Below are 24,049 nucleotides of genomic sequence, written 5' to 3' on the forward strand. Positions count from 1 at the left end.
TAAGCGTTCAAAAATCTCTTTAAGATGGGTCTTTTTAAGACCCATGTCTGGCATTGCTATTCCTATTAACTGCTCAGAATCAGTGGCGTTAAATCCCATTCCTGGATTCTTGCTGATGTCTACATTTCCAGACTTTATTCAGTCATGTTACAGTGAAACCCTTCCCTACTTTTTTTTGCCAGTGTTCAGTATATTTTTTAACATCTGTTAATAACATCTAAGGTAATTCTTTATAAGTTTATTTCCAGACACTGAAGAATAAAGCTCTATCAATCTGAAATAAACATAATTTATCTTTATCAAGTAATAAAAAGAAAACATTGTACATTTCCCAATGCAAGTAGAAACTGTATCTCTAAATTAGTTCTAAGAAAATAGTTTTAAATTGTGATATTGAAACATTTAATTTTCTAAGTGCTTGAAAACAGAATTTATTTTCATTAAAAGGTAACTTCCTATAAAACTACAATTTAAAAAATTTGTCAAGAAATTATCAATAAAACACTTAATTTCTTAAGTAATATCCAATATATTAGTCTTACTCCATCATGGTAGTAGCTACTAGCAAAATTAAAATATATGCCAATCATATACTTGATTTCAATATCTTAAGTCATATATAGAAAAAATTCATTTTTAATTTTCGATTGCTAAGCACCTTTTAGTATGTAATAACACGATTTAACAAACAACTTTTACTAATGTTGTACAAGACATTAATGGAATGATCCAACTAAAGAATAAGAAATTCTAGCCTGGACTTCTAGCCATCAGATCAGACTTTTTTTTTCTTTTTCAGCCTCAACCTTCTGGGCTCACACAATTCTCCTGCCTCAGCCTCCAGAGTGGCTGCAACCACAGGTGTGCATCATCACGCTTGAGTAATTTTTTATTTTGTATAGAGACGAGGTCTCACTACATTTCCCAGGCTGGTCTCAAACTCTTGAACTCAAGCGATTTGCCTGCCTCAGCCTCCCAAAGTGCTGGGATTACAGTCCTAAGCTACTGTGCCCTGCCCCACACCTCATGTTATAGAAAGGAAAATAATCTCATGTCCTTAGGGTCCTCCTCAAAAAGGTAAGGGATTTATTCATAAGAAAGGCTGTGGCTGATTTGAAACATTACAAGGTGTCAAAAAAAAAAAAAACAAAAACAAAAAACTAACTCTTGAATAACTGATCTAATGCCTAAATAAGCTTTGTCTTCCTTTTGATATTATTAGCCATTTATACATAATAGCAACACAAGAGTGCTGAATTTTGGCTCGGCACTAGCAATACAAAGGACCGTCTAAAGAATTTACAACTGGAGAAGGATCTGGAATTGAAATTACTGTCAACTTGAGAAGAGGTATTAGTAATGAGAGAAAAAAAACAGATTTGTGTGGACTGATGTGTAGCCAAAAAATAATGATGGTGGGGACTTCTAAAAAAATAAAAAATTGAATTCGCTATAGCATCTTTTAATTACATATAATATGTGCTCTCTTGACAGAAGTATCACTATGGGAAAAAAAAATCCTACTAATGACGATCATTTCATTAATAAATTTATTTAACAAATGTGTCAAAAGTCAATGCAATATTTTTAAATTACTTCAAGAAGTTCTACTTTCAAAATTATAAAATATGATATTATCTGAGTAGTTTTAAAACAAGTCTAAAATAAGCACGTAGAACTTACTGCCTGTGCTTGCTTAATAAACTCAAGAATATCTTCTTTTAAAGCCTGATGAATTTTTGCTGGGCCTTTATCATCCCAAAGACAGACTGCATGCACATCCCTGTGAATATAAAGTAAGTAAACAAACAATGACAAAACAAGAACTGAACAAAACATATTAAATTCTGTTTCAGTACAGTTTCCACGGACCATATTAGAAGCAAGCTAATATTGTCTGAATTCACTCATATAAACCAAGCACGCTTGTAAATTGCCTCATATATACATGTGTTTCTATTTTTATTTTCTTTTGCCATTGTTTTCCTCCTTAATTCTCCGCTACTTACCACATAAAATTTAGTTATGAAAGCATGTCTCCATCTCCCAATGTCACTGCCCAAAGTTAACTGCTAGTAATATTTTCCTGTGCAAAAACAACTACAAATCCTTTTAATTCTTTAACACAATAGTTGTATACTATTTTGTTCTTTTATTTTAATTATTTTTAACATTTTTTTAATTTTTATTTTTTAGAGACAGGGTCTCACTCTGTTGCCCAGGCTAGTGTGCAGTGGTACAATCATGGCTCACTGCAGCCTTGACCTCCTGGGTTGAGGAGATCCTCCCACCTCAGGCTCCCAAGAGCTGGGACTATAGGAGCATGCCACCATGCCTAATTTTTTAAAAATTTTTTTGTAGACACACTCTTGCTATGTTGTCCAGGCTGGTCTTGAACTCCTGGTTTCAAGGGATCCTCCTGCCTCAGTCTCCAAAGTGCTGGAATTAAAAGTGTGAGCCACCATGCCCAGCCTTGTTTTATACTCTGTCACCCACACTGGAGTGCAGTGCCACAACCATAGCTCACTGCAGTCTCAAACTCCTGTGCTCAAGGGATCCCCCCACCTCAGCCTCCTGAGTAGCTGGGACTACAAGCATGCACCTGTCTAGTTTTTTTAATTTTTGATAAGAGATGGGGTTTTGCTATGTTGCCCGGTCTGGGCTTGAACTCAAATCCTCAAGCAATTCTCCTGCCTTAGCCTCCCAAAATGGTGGGATTGTGGGCCTATTTTGTCTTTTTAAAAGAATTAGTCACTTAAATCACAATAAAGCAAATCTCCTAGCTTCCCCATGTATTACCCATTAACACATCAATTACTGTTTCTCCTTTAAACAAAAAAACAAAAACAAAAGTTATCATAAACTGATATACAAAAACTCAGAACTTACAAAGCTGACATAGTTTACAAAAAGGTCCTTCATTATAGAAATATATTTAATACTAGTACAGCATGTTCAGAAAATTAATTTCTTAATTACCTAGTTGTAGGCCAGGTATGGTGGCTCAAGTCTGTAATCCAAGCACTTGGGGAGGCTGAGGTGGGCAGATCACTTGAGGTCAGGAGTTCAAGACCAGCCTGGCCAACATGGTGAAACCCCCCATCTCTACTAATAATACAAAAATTAGCCAGGCATGGTGGTGCACACCTGTAATCCCAGCTACTTGGGAGGCTGAGGCATAAGAATCACTTGAACCCGGGAGGCAGAGGTTGCAGTGAGCCAAGATGGCATCACTGAACTCCAGCCTGGGCGACAGAGTGAAACTGTGTCTCAAAAAAAAAAAAAAAAAAAAAAAATTAAAAATTAAAATTAAAAAAAAAAAAGTAAAAAAATTACCAAGTTGTAAGTGAAATTACCAAGCTGTAAATCAGAGAAACTTACAACAAAAGGACAGGGTTACACTGAAGAATCATTCATTCAAAAAATGTTCCCCAGTGATTCATTCAATTCATAATGGAGCCTCTACTATAAAAAAAAGTCAAAGAAATCCAAATAAAACATCTCCAGAATTATAACATGTCAATAATCAAATTGTTTTATAATCTAACTATTCTTTTTTTTTTTTTTTTTTTTTTTGGGATAGTGTCTCTGTTGCCCAGTCTGAGGTGTAGCGGCATGAATACAGCTCACCGCAGCCTCAACCTCCTGGGCTCAACCCTGCCTCAGCCTCCCAATCAGCTGGGACCACAGGTGTGTGCCACCATGCTTGGCTAATTTTTTATTTTTTGTAGAGACACGGTCTCCCTATGTTGTCTGGACTGATCACAAACTCCTGAACTCAAACAATCCTGCCACCTCAGCCTCCCAAAGGGCCAGGATATAGGCATGAGCCACTGGGCTTGGCCTATATTCCAATTTTTAGAGACATTATTAGAGCCCAAAGTTTTGTCTCCATATTACTTTGAATGCTTTTTTCACTTGTTCAATTCAGCTTGATAATGGTATCTGGTCCAGTGCCTAGGATGCTATAAGCACACAAATATTTGTTAAATAACAATATAAAAGGTAACACCTGACTATTTATTTATTTATTTATTTATTTATTTTGAGATGGAGTTTCGCTCTTGATGCCCAGGCTGAAGAGCAATGGCATGATCTTGGCTCACTGCAACCTATGCCTACTGGGTTCAAGCGATTCTCGGGCCTCAGCCTCCCAAGTAGCTGGGATTACAGGCATGCGACACCGGCTAATTTTTGTATTTTTAGTAGAGATGGAGTTTTACCATGTTGGTCAGGCTGGTGTCAAACTCCTGACCTCAGGTGATCCACCTGCCTTGGCCTCCCAAAGTGCTAGATTACAGGCGTGAGGCACCAGTCATATACTATTCTAAGTTCTTTTAACCTACTTTATCTTCATAGCAAGTCTTAAGTACTCCTATTTTATCCTTATTTTACAGATGGGGAAATTGAAGGAAAACAATCCAAGATTACACAGTATATGGTGGAGCCAGGAAATCAGGCTCCAGAACTCACATGAAACCAAATCTACTCTTGAAACTCTCCAATCTATTAAACAAGAAGCTAAAGTGATCTTTACAAAACTCAAGTCACATCATATTACCCCATACTTAAATCCTCTAATGGTTTCCCAACACTCTTAGAATAAATTACAAAATGATTAAATGACTCCTGCATACCTAATCAGTCTCACCTAATGACTAAAGGAATCTAGAGTCTAAAAGAAGAGACTGGCCGGGCATATTGGTTCATGCCTGTAATCATAGCACTCTTGGAGGGCAAGGCAGGAGGATCATTTGAGGCCCGAAGTTTGAGACCAGCCTAGGCTGCATGGCAAGACCTCATCTATACAAAAATAAAATAAAATAATTAGTTGGGCATGGTGGCACATGCCTGTAGTCCTAGCTTTTCAGGAGGCTGATGAGGGAAGATCACCTGAACTCAGAAGTTCAAGGTTACAGTGAGCTACAATTGTGCCACTGCACTCCAGCCTGAGCGACAGAGTAATGCTCTGCCTCTAAACACAATTTTTTTTTTAAAGACACAGGCTGGGCGTGGTGGCTCATGCCTTTAACCCTAGCACTTTGGGAGGCCAAGGTGCACAGATCACTTGAGGCCAGGAGTTTGCAACCAGCCTGGCCAACACGGTGAAACCCCATCTCTACTAAAAATAAAAAGTTAGCCAGGCATGATGGTGCGCGCCTGTAGTCCCAGCTACTTGGGAGGCTGAGGCAAGGGAATCACTTCAACCCAGGAAGCAGAGGTTGCAGTGAGCCAAGACTGCACCTCTGCACTCCAGCCTAGCCAACAGGGCAAGACTCTGTCTCAAAAAAGAAAAAAAAAAGAAACTGATAGAAAATTGATTGACTATAACTTAGTATGTTACAACTATTTTATGCATATAAACAAAAGATGGTTTAGGAACTCAGGGACTGGGTAAGGGTGAGTGAGAGGTAGAGAAGAAAAGGAAAGGCTTTCTGGAATAGTTGGTTCCTGAGCTTAATCTCCAGAAATAGTAGTTTGCCAGGCAAAGGTGTACAAAGAGGAGAGAGGTGTACAAAGGTGTACAGAGGGAGGATATTTTATGAAAAAAACGACAGTATAAAGAATTGTGGGCCAGGTGCAGTGGCTCACGCTTGTAATCTCAGCTCTAAGGGACGCCAAAGTTGGTGGATCACTTGAGGCCAGGTGTTCAGGACCAGCCTAGACAACATGGTGAAACCTCATCTCTACTAAAAAAAAATACAAAAATTAGCCTGGTGTGGTGGTGCACACCTGTAGTCCCAGCTATCTGGGAGGCTGAGGCATGAGAATTGCTTGAACCCAGGAGGTGGAGGTTGCAGTGAGCCGAGATTGTGCCACCGCACTGCAGCCCAGGCAACAGAGCAAGACTCTGTCTCAAAAAAAAAAAAAAAAAAAAAAAAAAAAAAAGAATTGTGGATGACTATGGTAACTGCAGTGAACTATAAGCACATCAATGTGGCTACCCTGTAAAGTGAAACGCGAAGTGATAAGTGATAAGAAAGAAGCTGAGCAACCCAACCCCCTTTTATCCCTTATATTCAATCACAGTCCTATTATATTCATCATGCAAATGTCTCTCTAATATGAACATTTCCCTCCCATTACCATAATGAGAGTCACCATCATCTTTTATTTAGTTTACTATAACAAAACTAACATGTATTAACTGCTTACTACGTGCCAAACACTCCACATTGACTCGTGTTAGTTTAAGAAGCCTTTTAAGAAGCTGACGGGGCCTGGTGCAGTGGCTCACGCCTGTAATCCCAGCACTTTGGGAGGCCAAGGTGGGTGGATCACCTGAGGTCAGGAGTTCAAGACCAGCCTGGCAAACATGATGAAACGCCATCTCCACTAAAAATACAAAAAATTAGCCAGGCGTGGCGGCAGGTGCCTGTAATCCCAGCTACTTGGGAGGCTGAGGCAGGAGAATCTCTTGAACCCAGGAGGCGGAGGTTGCAGTGAGCCGAGATCACGCCACTGCACTCCAACCTAGGCAACAAAAGCAAAACTTTGTCTTAAAAAAAACACACACACACACCAGGCCAGGTGTGGGTATGGTGGCTCACGCCTGTAATCCCAGCATTTGGCAGGCTGAGGTGAGCAGATAACCTGAGGTCAGGAGTTCGCGACCAGCCTGGACAACACAGTGAAACCCTGTCTCTACTAAAAATACAAAATTTAACCAGCACGGTGGTGGGTGCCTGTAATCCCAGATACTTGGGAAGCTGAGGCAGGAGAAACGCTTGAGCCCGGGAGGCAGAGGTTGCGATGAGCCAAGATCGTGCCACTGCGCTCCAGCCTGGGCGACAGATTCCGTCTCAAAAAAAAACAAAAGAAAAAAACAAAAAAAAAAAAGATGAAGAAGCTGATGAGATTATTAACATAAGAGATTTACTAAGGGAACACCTGTGAAGGTAAATGGAAAATGGGCTACAGAAAGCTGGGTGTAGGTCTGATCCCTGTAGAGGAGACAAGAAAGGAAGTTTGAACAGTAAGAATCAGCGTAGTTCTAAGAAAGGCTGGTAAGGCTGTTGAAGAAGTCTGGAGCCAAAGTCACCCATCAGAGGAGACCTGTGCATCCCTGAAACAAACCTACCTTTGTAACCCTGCCGTACTCAAATCTCTTCTGCATATATGTCAGAAAGGTTCAAACAGGACTTGAGTCTCATAGGACAACAGGGAATGGTGTGGTAAAGGGGGTGGAGTTAGATAATTCCCTAGAAATCTTATCCAAAGAAGAGTCAAACTTAGAAGGGATTTGGTACATCATCTCCAGTTCTCTCTTCTCAATTGCCAGTTACTTCTCTGCATTGCTATACCAGGGAAGAATGTTCTCAACGTACTTTTCTTTGTTGAGACAGGGTCTCTCCCTGTCACCCTGCCTGGAGTGCAGTGGCATGATCAGCTCATCGTAACTTAAAACTCCTGTGCTCAAGGATCCTTCTGCCTCAGCCTCCTGAGTAGCTGGGACTACAGGCATGTGCCACGACGACTAGCTAATTTTTGTTTTTTTTTTGAGACGGAGTCTCACTCTGTCAGCCAGGCTGGAGTGCAGTGGCACAATCGCAGCTCACTGCAACCTCCGCTTCCCAAGTTCAAGCAATTCTCATGCCTCACCTGGCCAAGTAGCTGGGATTACAGTTGTGCAACACCACACCCAGCCAATTTTTGTATTTTTAGTAAAGATGGGGTTTCGCCATGTTGACCAGGGTGGTATTGAACTCCTGACCTCAGGTGATCACCTGCCTTCACCTCCCAAAGTGCTGGGATTACAGGCATGAGCCACCACACTCAGCCTTGGCTAATTTTTTGTAGAGATAGAATCTCGCTGTTTCTCAGGCTGGTCTCGAACTCTGGCCTCAAGCAATCCTCCAGTCTCGACCTCCCAAAGTGTTGGGATTACAAGCATGAGCCATCACACCCAGCCCCAAAGTGCTTTTAAAAGGGAACATGATATAAGGTAAATCTTTTTAAAAATTTAACTATACTAGAAAAATCTAGGAGTTGGGAAATAGGAGAGAGAAGAAATAGAAGCTTCTCAAGTCTTAAGGAGGCAGACAGAAGTGACAGGAAAAGAAGCAAGAAGTAAAAACTATTCCACACTTTTTGACTTCCTTGTGCAGAAGAGAAGAGGAAATAGCGTGACCTTGGTGTGGTAAAATGGCATGTATTTTGTTTCCAGGTAGGAGGACTATCACATGCTTCTAACTAAGAGCAAGAAACATGAAGGCAACCACTAATGAAATAAACTTTAAAATTAATAAAAACAAAGAAAGAAAAATGAAGAAACAATAACATCAGATCCATGATAAAAAGTTATAGAAGCAATAAAAGCAGGAATATCAGTCATAACATTAAACCTGAACTGAATAACCAAGCCCATTAAAAAACAGTATGTCTTTTAAAAGGACAAATACTGTATGATTCCATTTATGTGAGTTACCTAGATAAGCAAATTCATAGATGGAAAGTAAAATGGAGCTGGGGGGAGGAAGAATGAGGAATTATTGTTTAATGGGTACAAAGCTTCTGTTTCAGATGATGAAGAGGTTTGGGGAATGGACTGTGTTGATGTTTGCGTAACATTGTGAATACAATTAATGCCACTGAATTGTACACTTAAAAATGGCTAAAATTGTAAATGAATCTAGAGCAGCAGTTCTCAATTGAGGAAGGTATTATTCCCCTAGAAGGGTATCTGGAAACATGAGAATTTTTGTTTTTATAATGCAGGGTGGGGAGAAAGACACAGAAGGAGTGTTCATGACTGGAGTTGATAAGCATGGACAGGCTGGGCGCAGTGGCTCACACCTGTAATCCCAGCACTTTGGGAGGCCAAGGTGGGTGGATCACCTGAGGTCGGCAGTTCAAGACCAGTCTGACCAACATGACGAAACTCCATCTCTACTGAACACAAAAAATTTGCCAGGTGTGGTGGCGCATGCCTGTAATCCCAGCTACTTGGGAGGCTGAGACAGGAGAATTGCTTAAACCTGGGAGGCAGAGGTTGCAGCGAGCCAAGATCGTACCATTGCACTCCAGCCTGGGCAACAAGAATGAAACTCTATCTCAATAAAAAAAAAAGAAAAAAAGAGAAGGACAAAAGTGATATTGTACAATATGCAGAACAATCTCTTATACCACCCAAAATACCAAGAGTACTTCAACTGAGAAAGAATATAGATCATGAGAAAAGGGGGGAAAATCTCAGATAGTCAATGTACGTTAACATCAATACATTATTTAGTAACTGAGATTTAGAAAGATATAAGCAACCTAAATGTTAATGATTAACATTATCTAAATAGGGCTAAAATTTACAAGGGTGTTAATTATTGTCAGTCTTGGTGATAAACAGGAATCCCTTTACCTAAAAGGACTATACATTGAACTGCTTTAGGTACTCCAAGGAGATGAAAGAACTTTTTTTTTTTTTTGTGAGATGGAGTTTTGCTCTTGTTTCCCAGGCTGGAGTGGAATGGCACAATCTTGGCTCACTGCAACCTCCGCCTCCCAGGTCCAAGTGATTCTCCTGCCTCAGCCTCCCGAGGAGCTGGGATTACTGGGGCCCACCACTACACTCAGGTAATTTTTGTATTTTTAGTAGACATGTTGGCCAGGCTGGTCTTGAACTCCTGACCACAGGTTATCTACCCACCTCGGCTTCCCAAAGTGCTGGGATTACAGGTGTGAGCCACCATACCAGGCCAAAAGATCTTTAAAAGCAATGTGTTAGGCCGGGCGCGGTGGCTCAAGCCTGTAATCCCAGCACTTTGGGAGGCCGAGACGGGCGGATCACGAGGTCAGGAGATCGAGACCATCCTGGCTGACACAGTGAAACCCCGTCTCTACTAAAAAATACAAAAAACTAGCCGGGCGAGATGGCGGGCGCCTGTAGTCCCAGCTACTTGGGAGGCTGAGGCAGGAGAATGGCTTGAACCCGGGAGGCGGAGCTTGCAGTGAGCTGAGATCCGGCCACTGTACTCCAGCCTGGGCGACAGAGCGAGACTCCATCTCAAAAAAAACCAAACAAACAAAAGAAAAACAATGTGTTGAGGTCACTAACTTAGCAAGTACAAGGTTATTGACAATTTCTACTTTGAAGTCCACTTTAATAGGGAACACCATCACCCTATGCTCCTTTTCTAAGTCAAGAGTACTCAGAGAACAAGCACTATTCTCGATAATAAATCTTATCAACACAGACTGGCAAAAACAACATAACAACCAAAAACCCCACCACACCCAACATATTATTCATAAAATAGTTTACTATTGAACGATTTACAAAAAACATATGTATACATGAATGTAATAAAGCTTTAAAATGCCTCAGCTGTTTCTTACTGAACTTTAATTTCCCAAAGGCCAGAAGTATAAGTTAATTGATAGTATGCAACAAGGTTCTATATCATTTAGGAAATCAGAGCATTTTAAGTGATAAAGAGAGAAAATGATTACAATAGCTCAATGTGTACAGCTTACGCAATTACACATCTATAATTCATTGATACGGCATTTTAATAGTGTGTCTGAGACTGCTAGCCTAAGAAACACCTGTGTGCAAGGCTGGCCTTTGGCTAGGATGTGGCAATCTGGATTTTTGGGAGGATTCCCATCATTCCTTAATGAGAACGTTTTACGTGCCTAAACTATTTACACAGTGTGACTTACGTTGAACACTTTCTTTTCTTCTGCCACTCTCGAATTTTGCTATGTGCCAGGCATAAGTTGCTTACATGACCAGCCCCCAGTAGAAAGTTTGGGTGCTGAGTCTCTAATTAGCTTCCCTGGTAGACAATATTTTATATGTGTTGTCACTGTCAGTTGCTGGAGGAATTAAGTTTATTGTGTGACTCCTCTGCGAGAAGACATTTGGAAGTTTATATTTCATTTCCCCTGGACTTTGGCACATGCACTATTTCCTTGTTGATTTTGCTTTGCTTCCTTCACTGTAATAAATCATAGCCATGAATACAACTACATAGCGAGTCCTATGACTACTCCCGGCAATCACTGAGCCTAGGGGTGACCTTGGGATTGCCAACACAGCTGGTGTCAGAAGTTGGACTCGTGAAGAGAGAAGCAGCAGTAGGATGACAAACATTTGCTGCTTTGGTGGCTATAAAATCATTCATAGTATGAAACAGCAGTTGAGTTTCTGTCTTTTGTGACAGGTAAATATTACCTATGAAATTTGAAAATGATAGCTCTAACACCAGGAGAATTGGCTACCTCATTCCCCTGGCAGTTTCTGGCCATGCTGACTAAAGTGAAGGGAGGAAAAAACAGAGCCTGGATGATGTCTCTGTTGGATTTTTTTTTTTTTCTTGCCTCCAGGTGGGAAGAGGCCCAAAAGTTTCCAAAGGTGAGTTTGGGTGAACCAAAAATGTTAAAAGTTTGTATGCTCTCTCCTCCAAATAGGAAAAAAATAATAGCAAAATCAGAGCCCAGTGCTGGAGCAAAGCTTTAGATAAACTATGGGAGAAACAGGAGTGGGGAGACTGAACCACTCCAGCTGTCTCTTCAGCCTAGCTGCTGCTGCTGCAGTCCCTCCCTACACCTTGCATGCCAGTCAGGATCTCCCAGCAGCTGTAATGTTACTCTTATAAACACTGAATTTACTGCAGATGGTTGATTAAATTTAAAATAAGGAATAAGGATGGCCAGGCATGGTGGCTCACGCCTGTAATCCCAACACTTTGGGAGGCCGAGGTAGTCAGGTAACTTTGAGGTCAAGAGTTCGAGACTATCCTGGCCAACATGGTGAAACCGTCTCTACTAAAAAGACAAAAATTAGCCTGGTGCAGTGGTGGGTACCTGTAGCCCCAGCTACTCAAGAGGCAAGGCAGGAGTATCACTTGAACCTGGGAGCTGGAGGTTGCAGTGAGCTGAGATTGTGCCACTGCAATCCAGCCTGGGAAACAGAGCAAGACTCCGTCTCAATAAATAAATAAATAAATTTAAAGTAAGGGAAAAATGTGGTGGGGGGGGTTAAGAGATGACTTTGTACTTTGTAGCTACTGCATCTAGATGTATAATCAAAACTGACATAAGATGTAATATGCTACTAGTCATTTCACAAATACTAAAGGGATTGTCCCAATCAGGAAAAATTAGTGAGACAAAACTTCTTGCTTTTTTCTGCTGAAGGGACTAGAATTTAAACTCTGTGAGTATTGGGAACAGAATTAAGTTTCCACAACGGATGATATTTACTATGACTTTTTAAACTACTGATGCCCCGGGAAAGAGACAACATGAAAACAAAGGAAATCTCCAGATGAAGGAAATACACTTTTGGAATTTTAAATGCAGTTTTTCATTGTTATTGAATTCTTGTAAAATTAGATGTCTGACCCTTAGAAGCTGATGATTTTCCAGCCGTATGTGCATATTTTTGGGCAGATCAAGTTGGATCCTAAGACAAGGTAAAAAGGACTTCGGATAGTCTTGCTGATCACTTGGACTTGAAATATGACTGCGAGCCTGCAATATCTTGGCTTTGCTCCTGCCAAAGACAAGACACTAACTGTTTTGGAATCCTGAAATCACAGATCTCAACTACCTGGATCTGACGCTAGGCTGAATCCTGACATTGCTACCAGGCTATTTCAACCTCAACACGAGCTGTGCTGAACCAAAAGCAGGCATATACTCAATAAACAGGACTTTGCCTCAATTTTTTTTTTTTTTTTTTGAGACAAGGTCTCACTCTGTCACCCAGCCTGGAGTGCAGTGGCACAGTCACAGCTTGCTGCAGCCTCAATGCAGCAAGCAATCTGTCTGAAGACGCAAGCAATCCTCCCACCTCAGCTCTCAATTAGATGGGACTACAGGCGTGTGCCACCACACCCAGATAATTTTTTTTTTTTTTAAGAGACAGGGTCTCACTATGTTGCCCAGGCTGGTCTTGAACTCCTGGGCTCAAGCGATCATCCTGTCTCGGCCTCCCAAAGTTCTGGGATTATAGGTGTAAGCCACTTTGGCCGTCAAAGATTACTGAAGACTTAAAAGATATGCTCTTGTGGAGCCAGAAACCATGAAAACATCATGGATTCTGGCTGCACCACCTCAACCACTCACAGACACCCAAAGAAAAAGGCTTATTCCCTGATGGGACTATCCAAGATGAAGCTGCTGATTGGTCTTATATATCTGATATGGAGACTAACAGTATTCCCAACTGGTGGTTCCTACCAAAAGCTGTAGTTGGGAGAGGGCACATCACAAGAGTGTAGCCCCTTCGCCCACTTCTTACAGATTAGATTTTGACCCCTTCTTGAGATGTCTCACTGCTACTGACTTCTGTTTGCCTTTCTGGATTGGCTGCAGTTTGCAGCAATAGATTTAATAACCTGACTCTATTTCTCTTTCCTGTCACCCCTCCTGGTACACACACACTTTAGTAAGTCAGTCTGGTTACTAAATGCAGCCGTCCCCAGAAAGGAACTGATATTTTCTAGGCTGCCCACTAGATACATGATCAGGACAAAAGGGAGATAACATAAGCCCATTTTGAAAAGTTTTAAAAATTCAGGATTTCATCCTGACCATTTCCTAAATATCATATGTCTTTTTAATTAAGTTGTATACAAATGTTTTTAGTAAAAAAACTTTTGTCCCTCATGCAGATCTGGATGATGGAGAAGACACGAAATTTTCATTACTGAAAGGGATACACTGATTTTATAAGGAAGAAAAAACAAAACCTAGCATCTGGGAAGGGACAGTGGAGGAGGAGGAGATTAATGATTTTTGCTTCTCACAACTATTCCTGAAAGCTTTCCCCCTTTTCCTAAAGGAAATCTCTCAGGGTTGCCTTTCCAAGCTGCCACGAGTCCTTTTAATTCAAACTGGTGAACTTACAACCACACCTAACAGCACCAACTATGAGATGGCAAGGAACAGCCTCAAGCTTCTGCACTTTCCATGTAGAACACCTCCTGTTTGGAACTAACTGCCTTCAGGCAGTCCATCTGAAACCAAGGCCTGAACTGAATTATAAATCAACTACACTGAATTGGGAACCCCAGAATATAAGGTCCCACGGTGGGAGGCCATGGGGGGACCTTGTTAACCTGTACTACCTAATATCTTGCTTGGGGTATCTTAACAATTTTAATCTTTTTGTTTCTAGGAGAACTACATGTGCCCTCTGGGATTATATTTGTTAGTGTATGTACCCTAGCATGGCACTGTCTCAATCCTGGAAGGTTTTCAGGTCCGCTTCAACTTACTGCCCTGAGTTATACTGTGCCTGAGTTGACAATTGTGCCTGAGTTGACCACGTTAAAAAAAGGCCTATACAGAACTGAAAGAGAAAGCCACATGGTTTTTTAAGATAAACTTTATGATTAATGGAGTTTAACTGGCTAAATCCAGGACCCCTAAAAAGGGATAACTCGCCAGGCATGGTAGCTCATGCCTGTAATCCCAGCACTTTGGGAGGCCAAGGCGGGCAGATCACCTGAGGTCAGGAGTTTAAGATTAGCCTGGACAACATGGAGAAACCTTGACTCTACTAAAAATACAAAAATTGGCCGGGCATGGTGGTGCACACTTGTAATCCCAGCTACTCAGGAGGCGGAGGCACGAGAATCACTTGAACCTGGGAGGCAGAAGTTGCAGTGAGCCAAGATGGCGCCCCTGCAATCCAGCCTGGGCAACAGATCAAGACTCCATCTCAAAAAAAAAAAAAGGGTTAGAGGCAACTGAGACCAATACTACAGGTTGGTCTTGCCCTGCTACATGGGGGAATGCTGACATAATTCTGCTGTAAAGACAATCTGGCCAATGGCAAAAAGTTAAACCAGCACCCGAGACTGCATCCCCTAGAAATGCCTGCTTGTAACATTAGCCCTTGGCTGGCATCTGAGAATTTGAATGGTCAACAGTTTCCTACACTTAAATAAAACTTTCCTGAAATAACAGTGGCTTACTGTACTTAAACTGTTTATATAAACAATATGGTTTACACTGATTTTGGTACATGTTGAAAGAGACTGCCTATGTGACCACCCCTATAAAAACCCTGAGTACCAAGTCTCCAATAAGCTTCTCTGGTAGACAACATATCACACGCTGTCCATCATTGCTGGAAAAATTAAGTGTGTCCTGTGTGACTCCCCTGGGAAAAGACTCTTCTTGGAAGCTTGTGCTTGTTTTTTCCTGCACTTCACCCCATGTACCTTTTCCCTTTGCTGATTTTGCTTTGGATCCTTTCACTGTAATGACTCATAGCTGTGAGTATGATTGTATGTTTGGTCCTGTGAGCCCCCTAGCAAATCATCATACCTGGGAGAGGTTTTGGAGACCCTCAGCATAACTAGTAATACTATTTAATAGGTAAACAGAACAACCTAGAGTTACACATTCCATTTGGGTATGGAAAGACATCACCAAAATTTACTTTATGTTAGCAAACTGGGTACTTACGAAAACAGATCAAACCACTGCTGTTTTGTAACAGATTCCTGGCGTAAAAGCTTCAAAACAATCGGGCGCATAAAATCCCATTTGTCTTCAAACTGAAGAGAACCTTTATTCTTGGGGGGGGAAAAAAGATAAAAGGGAGTTTAATTTAAATGCAGTTAAATAAAAAGTATCCTGTAATTTTTATGAGACAGCTAGAGAAATGAAGGGCTCAAATTTAAATGAACCAGTTTTCCATAATGGAATCCCTACAGGCTTAATCTGTTATTGAGGAATCACAGGAAGACAATCATAAAAGAGAAAAATTAATTGTACAAATGTGTCTAGTGAAGAATTTGGCCTTGTCCAAAGAGACAGTCTGGTCTTTCCTCTTGGCTTCTAGTAGATAATCTCTGGACACTTAGAAAGTTACGTCTAAAAAGTGTGTCTTTGTCTGGGAGGCCTTGGGTCATACTGGATAGGCTAATAATGCAATTCAGAGAGGGGACTGTCCACACCTATATAATCCTAGGTGGAGGGTGACCAATCGGAAAGACGAACAATGTAACTTGAGATAGGGGTCTGGGGTCACACAGGGTCAGTCAACATGGAGACTGAAATCCCTGTGAGCAATTAATCAATCACACCTATGTGAATAACCTCTACAAAAACTCGACAGTAAAGGTTGGGTAAGCTTCCCTATTTGGTGGTACTCATGCATACTGTCACACATTGATGCCGGGAGAGAAATGTGTCCTGATCACATCGGAAGAGAGCAAGATAAGCTCTGTATTTGGAACCCTCCTAAACTCTGCCCTATGAGTCTCTTCCTTTGGCTGATCTTATCCAAATCCTTTCCCTATAACAAATCCTAACTATGGGTACAACAGCTTTCACTAAACGCTATGAGCCTTTCTAATGAATTATCAAACCTGAGAGTGGTTTTGGGAATCCCCCAAACTAACAGTTGGTGTCAGAAGTGAGAGTGGTCTTATATGGAGCCTGTATAGTCTATTTTTGTAGTTGTCCTAAACTCCTCCCAAAAAGTATATTGGAAATCTATATAAACTCTGAAAACTGAGGAGAAAAAGAAAACAGAAAAATCCCCATCTCCTTTGATAATGCTAACAAAAAACCCTGACACTGAACTGTTGAGAAAAGCATAAGAAATGGAAAGTCTAGGCCAATCTTACCAGAGAAGAAAAATGCAAAAATCTAAATAAATATTATCAAATCAAACAAGTGGCATATCAAAACAATCAGACCTCATAATGATACAGTTTATCTCTGGAATGTAAAACTAGGGCAATATTAGGAAAAAAATAATCAATTACATTACCAAAAACAAAGGGAGAGAGAGACCCCATATGTGTTAGTCATTAGTTTAGTACTCCTTTTCAAGTTAAGTGTGACCATGTGATTTGTTTTTTGTTTGTTTTTGAGACAGGGTCTTGCTCTGTCACCCAGGCTGCAGTGCAGTGGAGTGATCATAGCTAACTGTAGCCTTGACCCCCTCGGCTCAAGCAATTCTCCTGCCTCAGCCTCCCAAGTAGCTGGGACTACACGTGTGCACTCACCTCGGTCTCCCAAAATGCTGAGGTTATAGGAGTGAGCCACTGAACTAGGACCATCTGATTTATTTTGGCCAATAAATTTCAACAAAAGTCATTAATTTTCTTTTTTTTTTTTTAACTTTTAAGTTTAGGGGTACATGTGTAGGATTTGCAGGTTTGTTACAAAGGTAAACTTGTGTCATGGGGATTTGTTGTACAGATTATTTCATTACCTAGGATTAACTGATTATTTTTCCTGATCCTCTCCCTCCTCCCACCCTTCACCCTCTGGTAGGCCCTAGTGTGTGTTGTTTCCTCTATGTATCCATGTGTTCTCATCATTTAGCTCCCACTTATAAGCAAGAACATGCAGTATTTGGTCTTCTGTTCCTGCATTAGTTTGGTAAGGAAAATGGCCTCCAGCTCCATCCATGTCCCTGCAAAGGACATGATCTCGTTTTTTTTAATGGCTGTATACTATTCCATGGTGTGTATGTACCACATTTTCTTTATCCAGTCTATCACTGATGGGCATTGGGGGTGATTTCACGTCTTTGTTAGAATGAATAGTACTGTGATGAACATATGTGTACATGTGTCTTTATACTACAGCACTGCAGTAACCAAAAAACAGCATGTACTGATACAAGAACATATACATAGACCAATGGAACAGAATAGAGCCTAGAAATAAGACCACACACCTACAACTAACTGATCTTCAACAAACCTGACACAAGCAACAGAGAAAGGACTCCCTATTCAATAAATGGTGCTGGGATAACTGGCTAGCCATATGCAGAAAAGTAAAACCAGAGACACCTTTCTTACACCATATGCAAAAATTAACTCAAGATGGATTAAAGACTTAAATGTAAAACCTAATTTTCTAGTACACCAGCACCAAACACCCTATGAAACTCATGACTGTCCTTTTTTTTTTTTTTGAGACACAGTCTCGTTCTGTTGCCCAGGCTGGAGTGCAGTGGCATAATCTTGGCTCACTATAGCCTCTGCCTCCCAAGGTCAGGTGATTTTGATGCCTCAGCCTCCGAGCAGCTGGGATTAGACATGCACCATCACACCTGGCTAATTTTTGTATTTTTAGTAGAGACGAGGTTTCGCCATGTTGGCCAAGCTGGTCTCGAACTCCTGGATTCATGTGATCCGCCCTCCTCAGCCTTCCAAAGCGCTAGAATTACAGGCATGAGCCACTAGGCCTGGACTCATGATTATTTTTCAATTATACAAATCTGTTGAGGACATTGCTCAGGTTAAGAACCTGAGACGCATATACTGATTGTGTGGAATATGCAAACTCCCTGAAATTATAACACTGAAACAGTTTCTCAATGTATGATCTGACAACAACCTACATGAAAATCATCTGAGGTGGTGATTACACATACAGATTCCTAAAACCTACCTCAGGCCTATTGGATCAGAATCTCTTGAAGTTGGTCCACAATCTGCATGTTTATCAAATTCATGATAAAAATGTTAGATGGACTATGACCCAAACTAGGTTAAGAACCACACATTTACATCATACTCTTACGAATGCTGCATATATTCGCAAACATAGTTCATCCTGAAAGTTAATACACTGTCTTGTTCCAGGCGCCTGCTTCTATCACACTGTATTCTTTTTTTTTTTTGAGACAGAGTTTCGCTCTTGTTGCCCAGGCTGGAGCGCAGTGGCGTGATCTAAACTCACTGCAACCTCCGCTTCCCGGGTTCAAGCAATTCTCCTCCTCAGCCTCCCAAGTAACTTTACAGGCATGCACCACCATGCCCGGCTAATTTTGTATTTTTAGTAGAGACAGGGTTTCTCCATGTTGATCAGGCTGGTCTCAAACTCTCAACCTCAGGTGATCCACCCATGTTGGCTTCCCAAAGTGCTAGGATTACAGGTGTGAGCCACCGCACCCAGACACTGTATTATTATTATAAGGACCCATGGGAGATATCCACTAAAAACTTAGTACTGGTATTAGCCATGCTTCTTTCCTGAACAACTAGTTTCTTTTTACCTTATGGACTTAAATGAATCATGTAAGTAACTTCACTCTCCTCTTAGTGTTGGCTACTGGGAAATTCAGTCAGAATTACGATCCTGTGGCATATACTTTGTATACTAACTCTATGCCTGGCCTCACATTACTTTTTCTACTTTTTATTATTTTCCTGTAACCCTCATTTTCTTCTTTTATTCTTCCCTACGAGGAAAAGGTGTGCAAATGAACAAACATGAAAGAACCATGGAAAGAACTCACTTTTCTTGATTGACATGGAGAAACAGAATACTCTTTTCATAAGAGGATACTTTCTAATTTCAACTAAGTCTACTTCTACAAGCACTTTTGTTAATTTTAATTATAAAATTAAACATAGTGTAAGTCCTGCAATTAAAATAAAAAAAGATGCAGAGGACCACAGTAGAGAGATACTAGAGATAAATTAAACACTGGTTAGGCTCTGAAATTGCCTAACAGACATTGTTAAGTACCAGGGAACATATTTTTGCTCTCCCTTTTGATGGAGCACATAATAAACTCTTTCCTCTAATACTCAATTTTAAAAGGAATTTAATAATTAAATGTTTTCTATTAAACTTTTATAATAGATTCCAAAAATGATGCTCAAGTAGTTCTTTGACCTATTCTCTATTAATCTGAAGAGCGTATCATTAAATCATAACTAAGCGGCGGGACACCAAATCCAATATCTACAAAAGAGAATGCCTTATTAATAAGAAAGGAATCTTCAGACTATGAACCTTGATTTACATACATTTTCACTGACTAACTGAAGGCTGCCTCATCTCTATTAACTTGCTACAAAGTTTCTTGAATTCCTTCATTATTATTCAGAATAGCAAATAGGCTGGACTCAACAGTCGCTAGTAAGTCTAGAATTTTCTCATTCACTGGCTCTTTAGAGAACTTCAACATTTGCCATACTCCTGCCCCTCTATCCTTCACTCCTCACAGCACAACTAATCCCCTCATAAGCACTCTTCTCACACAGATGGGCCGCAGGAAGTCAACAGGGAGTTGGCAATGGGGGAATATCTGGAAAAAAGAGTATTCTAGGCAGAGAAAGCAGCCAATGCAAAGAACATTAAGGTAGAAGCATGCTTAATATATTCAAGGTAGAGCAAAGTAAAGAAAGCGGAGAGAGCAGATAAGGTCATAGAAGTAACTTAGCTTCCTGGATATTACTGAGCAGAATCTTGTAGGACCCTGAAGGCCATTATAAAGCCTTTGGTTTCTACTATAAGTGAGATGAAGAGCCATTAAAAGACTCTGAGCAAGAAGCATCATAATCTCTTTCTTTTTTTTTTTTTTTTTTGAGACGGAGTCTTACTCTATTGCCCAGGCTGGAGTGCAATGGCACGATCTCGGCTCACTGCAACCTCTGCCTACTGGGTTCGAGCAATTCTCCTGCCTCAGCCTCCTGAGTAGCTGGGATTACAGATGTGCACCACCACGCTCAGTTAATTTTTGTATTTTAGTAGAGACAGGGTTTCACCATGTTGGCCAGGCTGGTCTCGAACTCCTGACCTCGTGATCCGCCCACCTCATCCTCCCAAAGTGCTGGGATTACATGCGTGATCCACCACGCCTGGCCTGAAGTGTCATAATATTATTTACATTTTAAAATCTACCTCATTACTATGTTGAGAATGCATTATAAGGTGCAAGGGTTAAAACTGGGTGTAGGATTAGAAAGCACTGTTGGTGACCTGGACTGAGGTGATAGCAATGGAGGTACGAGAAGTGGTTCGATTTCAGATGCCCAAGAGGTGGTATTAATAGGACTTCCTGACAGTAAGCATCTGAGATATGAGAAAATGGAGTAAAGCATGACTTTAAGGCTTTTGTCCAATAAGTGTGGCACTACCATCAACTAGAATAAAAGAAGATTTGACAGGCTTATGACGGAAAGCTTGTGAGACTGGTTTTAGATGTATTACATTTAACGTATCTATTAGACATTCATGTGAAAATGTTGAATAGGCAGTTCAATATGGAAATCTAGAATTTAAAAGGCCTATCAAAATAAAAACTTGAAGTCATCAGAATACAAATGGGTTTTAAAACCTGTTGTTGGATGAGATCACTGTGAGAGAAGTGATAAATAAAGACAGAGACCCAAGCGTGAGGTCTTAGGTATCCAACATCAAGAGGTGGAGAGGGGTAAGAACTAGCAAAGGAGACAGAAAGAGCAACCACAGCACAGGTGGCAAGAAAACCAAAAGTATGGTATTCTGGACAAAAAGTGAATAAAGTATATCGGAAAGACAGAATAATCGATTTTAAGAAATTCTCCTGACAGATTAGGTAAGATAACCACTGAAACAGCAATATGGAAATCACTGAAAGTTTGTCCACAGAAGTTTTTGCAGAGTAGTAAGGACAAAACCCAGGTTAGTGGAATAAAGAGTGGAATTAAGAGAGAACGAGGAGCCAGGCACAATGGTTCACGCCTGTAATTCCCAAAACTGGGAGGCCGAGGCGGGCGGATCACTTGAGCCCAGGAGTTCGAGACCAGCCTGGGCAACATGGCAACACCCTGTCTCTACCAAAAATACAAAAAATTTGGCCGGAAACGGTGGCTCGCACCTGTAATCCCAGCTCTTTGGGAGGCCGGGGGTGGGTGGATGACTTGAGGTCAGGAGTTCAAGACCAGCCTGACCTACATGGTAAAACCGTGTCTCTACTGAAAATACAAAAACCAGCCAGGTGTGGTGGTGAGACCCGGTAATTCCAGCTACTTGGGAGGCTGAGGCAGGAGAATTGCTTGAACCTGGGAGGCGGACGTTGCAGTGAACCGAGATTGTGCCACTGTACTCCAGCCTGGGCAGCAGAGGGAGACTGTCTCAAAGGAAAAAAAAAAAAAAATTAGCCGGGCATGGTGGCACCTATAATCTCAGCTACTAAGGCTTGGAGGTGGAGGTTGCAGTGAGCCATGATGGCGCCACTGCACTCCAGCCTGGGCGACGGTGAGACCTTATCTCAGAAAATAAATAAGTAAATAAAAACAAAAATAAATAGAGAAGAGGAAAACTGGAGAGAGTACAGACAACTTCCTTCACAATTTTTTCTATGTAAGAGAGCAAAGAATTGGCGTGGTAATTGATAGGGCGAGAGGAAGTAAAAAAATAATAATTTCTTTTTTTTTTGAGACGGAGTCTCGCTCTGTTGTTCAGGCTGGAGTGCAGTGGCCTGATCTCCACTCATTGCAACCTCCGCCTCCTGAGTTCAAGTGATTTTCCTGCCTCAGTCTCCCGAGTAGCTGGGGCTATAGGCGCCTGCCACCACGCCCAGCCAATTTTTCTATTTTTAGTAGAGACAGGGTTTCATCATATTGGCCAGGCTGGTCTTGAACTCCTGACCTCGTGATCCACCCGCCTCGGCCTCCCAAAGTGCTGGGATTACAAACATGAGCCACCACGCCTGGCCAAAATAGTAATTTTTTAAAGCTAGGATACAGTATGATTGTATGCTGATAGGAACGTTCCAGGATATAATGAAATGTTAATGATGTGGGGAAAGGGAGAGAAACTGCTAGTGAATTTAAATTGCACTGGGTAGGCAAGAGGGAATGGGATCTAGTGCGTACGTGGAGGAAGTGACTACAGGCTAAGAGGAGAAGGTAAAAGAATGTCCATGTAGGGGCTGGTACAAGGATAGATGTCATATGACTGAGAAGTTCATATTTTATTGCTTTAATTTCCCAGTGATGTGGAAACAAGGACAATGCCTGAGAAGACGGGGGAGGAAATGCCAGAATGTTGATAGAAAAGATGTGAAAAATACATCTAGGAAAGTGGAAGAACAAGTGACTCTGGAAATGCAGTATGACTGGCCTCACTGTGGTCATGAATTTAAGGTGCAAACAGCATGGCTGTGTCTTTTTGTCCAGTGACATTCAGCTGTCAGGTACTGGCACTGAAAAGTGGAGACAGATTTGACCAGGGCTGAACACTTTTCCCAAGCGGAGTAAGACAGGGGCAAGGAAGTGAAAGGTGTATTGAAGAGAATGATTATAATGATTGAGAAGAGAATTTTTGTTGGGTAAGGGGGAGAAAATGGACTTCAAGATGAAAAGAACAAGAGACTTCTGCTTCCAATCATGACAGAATAACAGGAACCAGATTTTCCCTCCTGCCTAAACAACTAGAAAACCAAAAGGCAGGGCAGGACAGTGCTTCCTGAGAAAAGAAAAACAAATGAGGTGAGTGCTACAAATGTCCAAAATACTGCCTAGAAGAGTGTCTCCAGGCCTCATCTCAAGGAGGGTAAACCCAAACAGCGGCTGGTGGTTTCACTACATTTAAGAGACAGAGTTCAGAGTTTGAAAAGGCTGAGGTGACTAGAATTCGTGGCACCAAGGGAGCTCTGGATATCTATAGAGAAGGCCCTTGCAGCCTGTGGCTGAGTACTAACCTGTACCTGGGTGTGAGAAAACTATATGAGACGGGGGAAGAACCATTAGGAAGGGACGGGCAGAACAATCAGAAGAGCGCACACAGGGCCAGAAACAGTTAATGTTGCCACCAGCCAGAGTGGAAACACTCCTTAAAGTGCCAGGCATTGGGTAGAGTCCACAGAAAGTTACTGAGTCTACAGTGGAGCCAAAGTAGCCCTACTCTGAGTGGTATTCTGGACACACTCTAACAAAACTTAAAGGTAAGCTTCAAAAGGATCAAACTGATTCCAAGCTACCTAACTGAATCACAGCCAAATCCAAAACTATTTAGAGAAAATGTTTAAAATCAGGCCCCTAAAACATATACTCACAGTGTCTGACATCCAGTTAAAAACTACCAAGCATGCAAAGAAACAGGAAAATATAACCTATCACCAAGAGGAAAAAAAAACATCAAAAGAAGCTGACCCAGAAATAACACAGGTGTTACATTCAGTAAACAAGGACATTAAGTCAGCTATTATACATATTCTATATAACCAAAAAGGTAGGGGAAGGCATGAACATCACAGAAATAAAATATTTTTTAAATGAGTATCAGTAAGCTGTGGAACATCAAATGGCCTAACCTACACATAACTGGAATCTTGATGTAAGGG

General features: G+C 41.2%; 1 protein-coding gene across 1 annotated transcript in view; it reads right to left on the reverse strand.

Moving 5' to 3' along the window:
• CUL5 (cullin 5) overlaps positions 1–24,049 on the reverse strand; it is a 105,211-nt gene that overhangs the window by 62,329 nt on the left and 18,833 nt on the right. The window contains 2 exon segments of the mRNA XM_003910647.5: positions 1,684–1,783; positions 15,424–15,533. Of these exon segments, the coding sequence (XP_003910696.3) occupies positions 1,684–1,783; positions 15,424–15,533 (210 nt within the window).

Source organism: Papio anubis, chromosome 12 (genome assembly GCF_008728515.1).
Source record: "Papio anubis isolate 15944 chromosome 12, Panubis1.0, whole genome shotgun sequence".
In the NCBI taxonomy this organism is placed as follows: domain Eukaryota; kingdom Metazoa; phylum Chordata; class Mammalia; order Primates; family Cercopithecidae; genus Papio; species Papio anubis.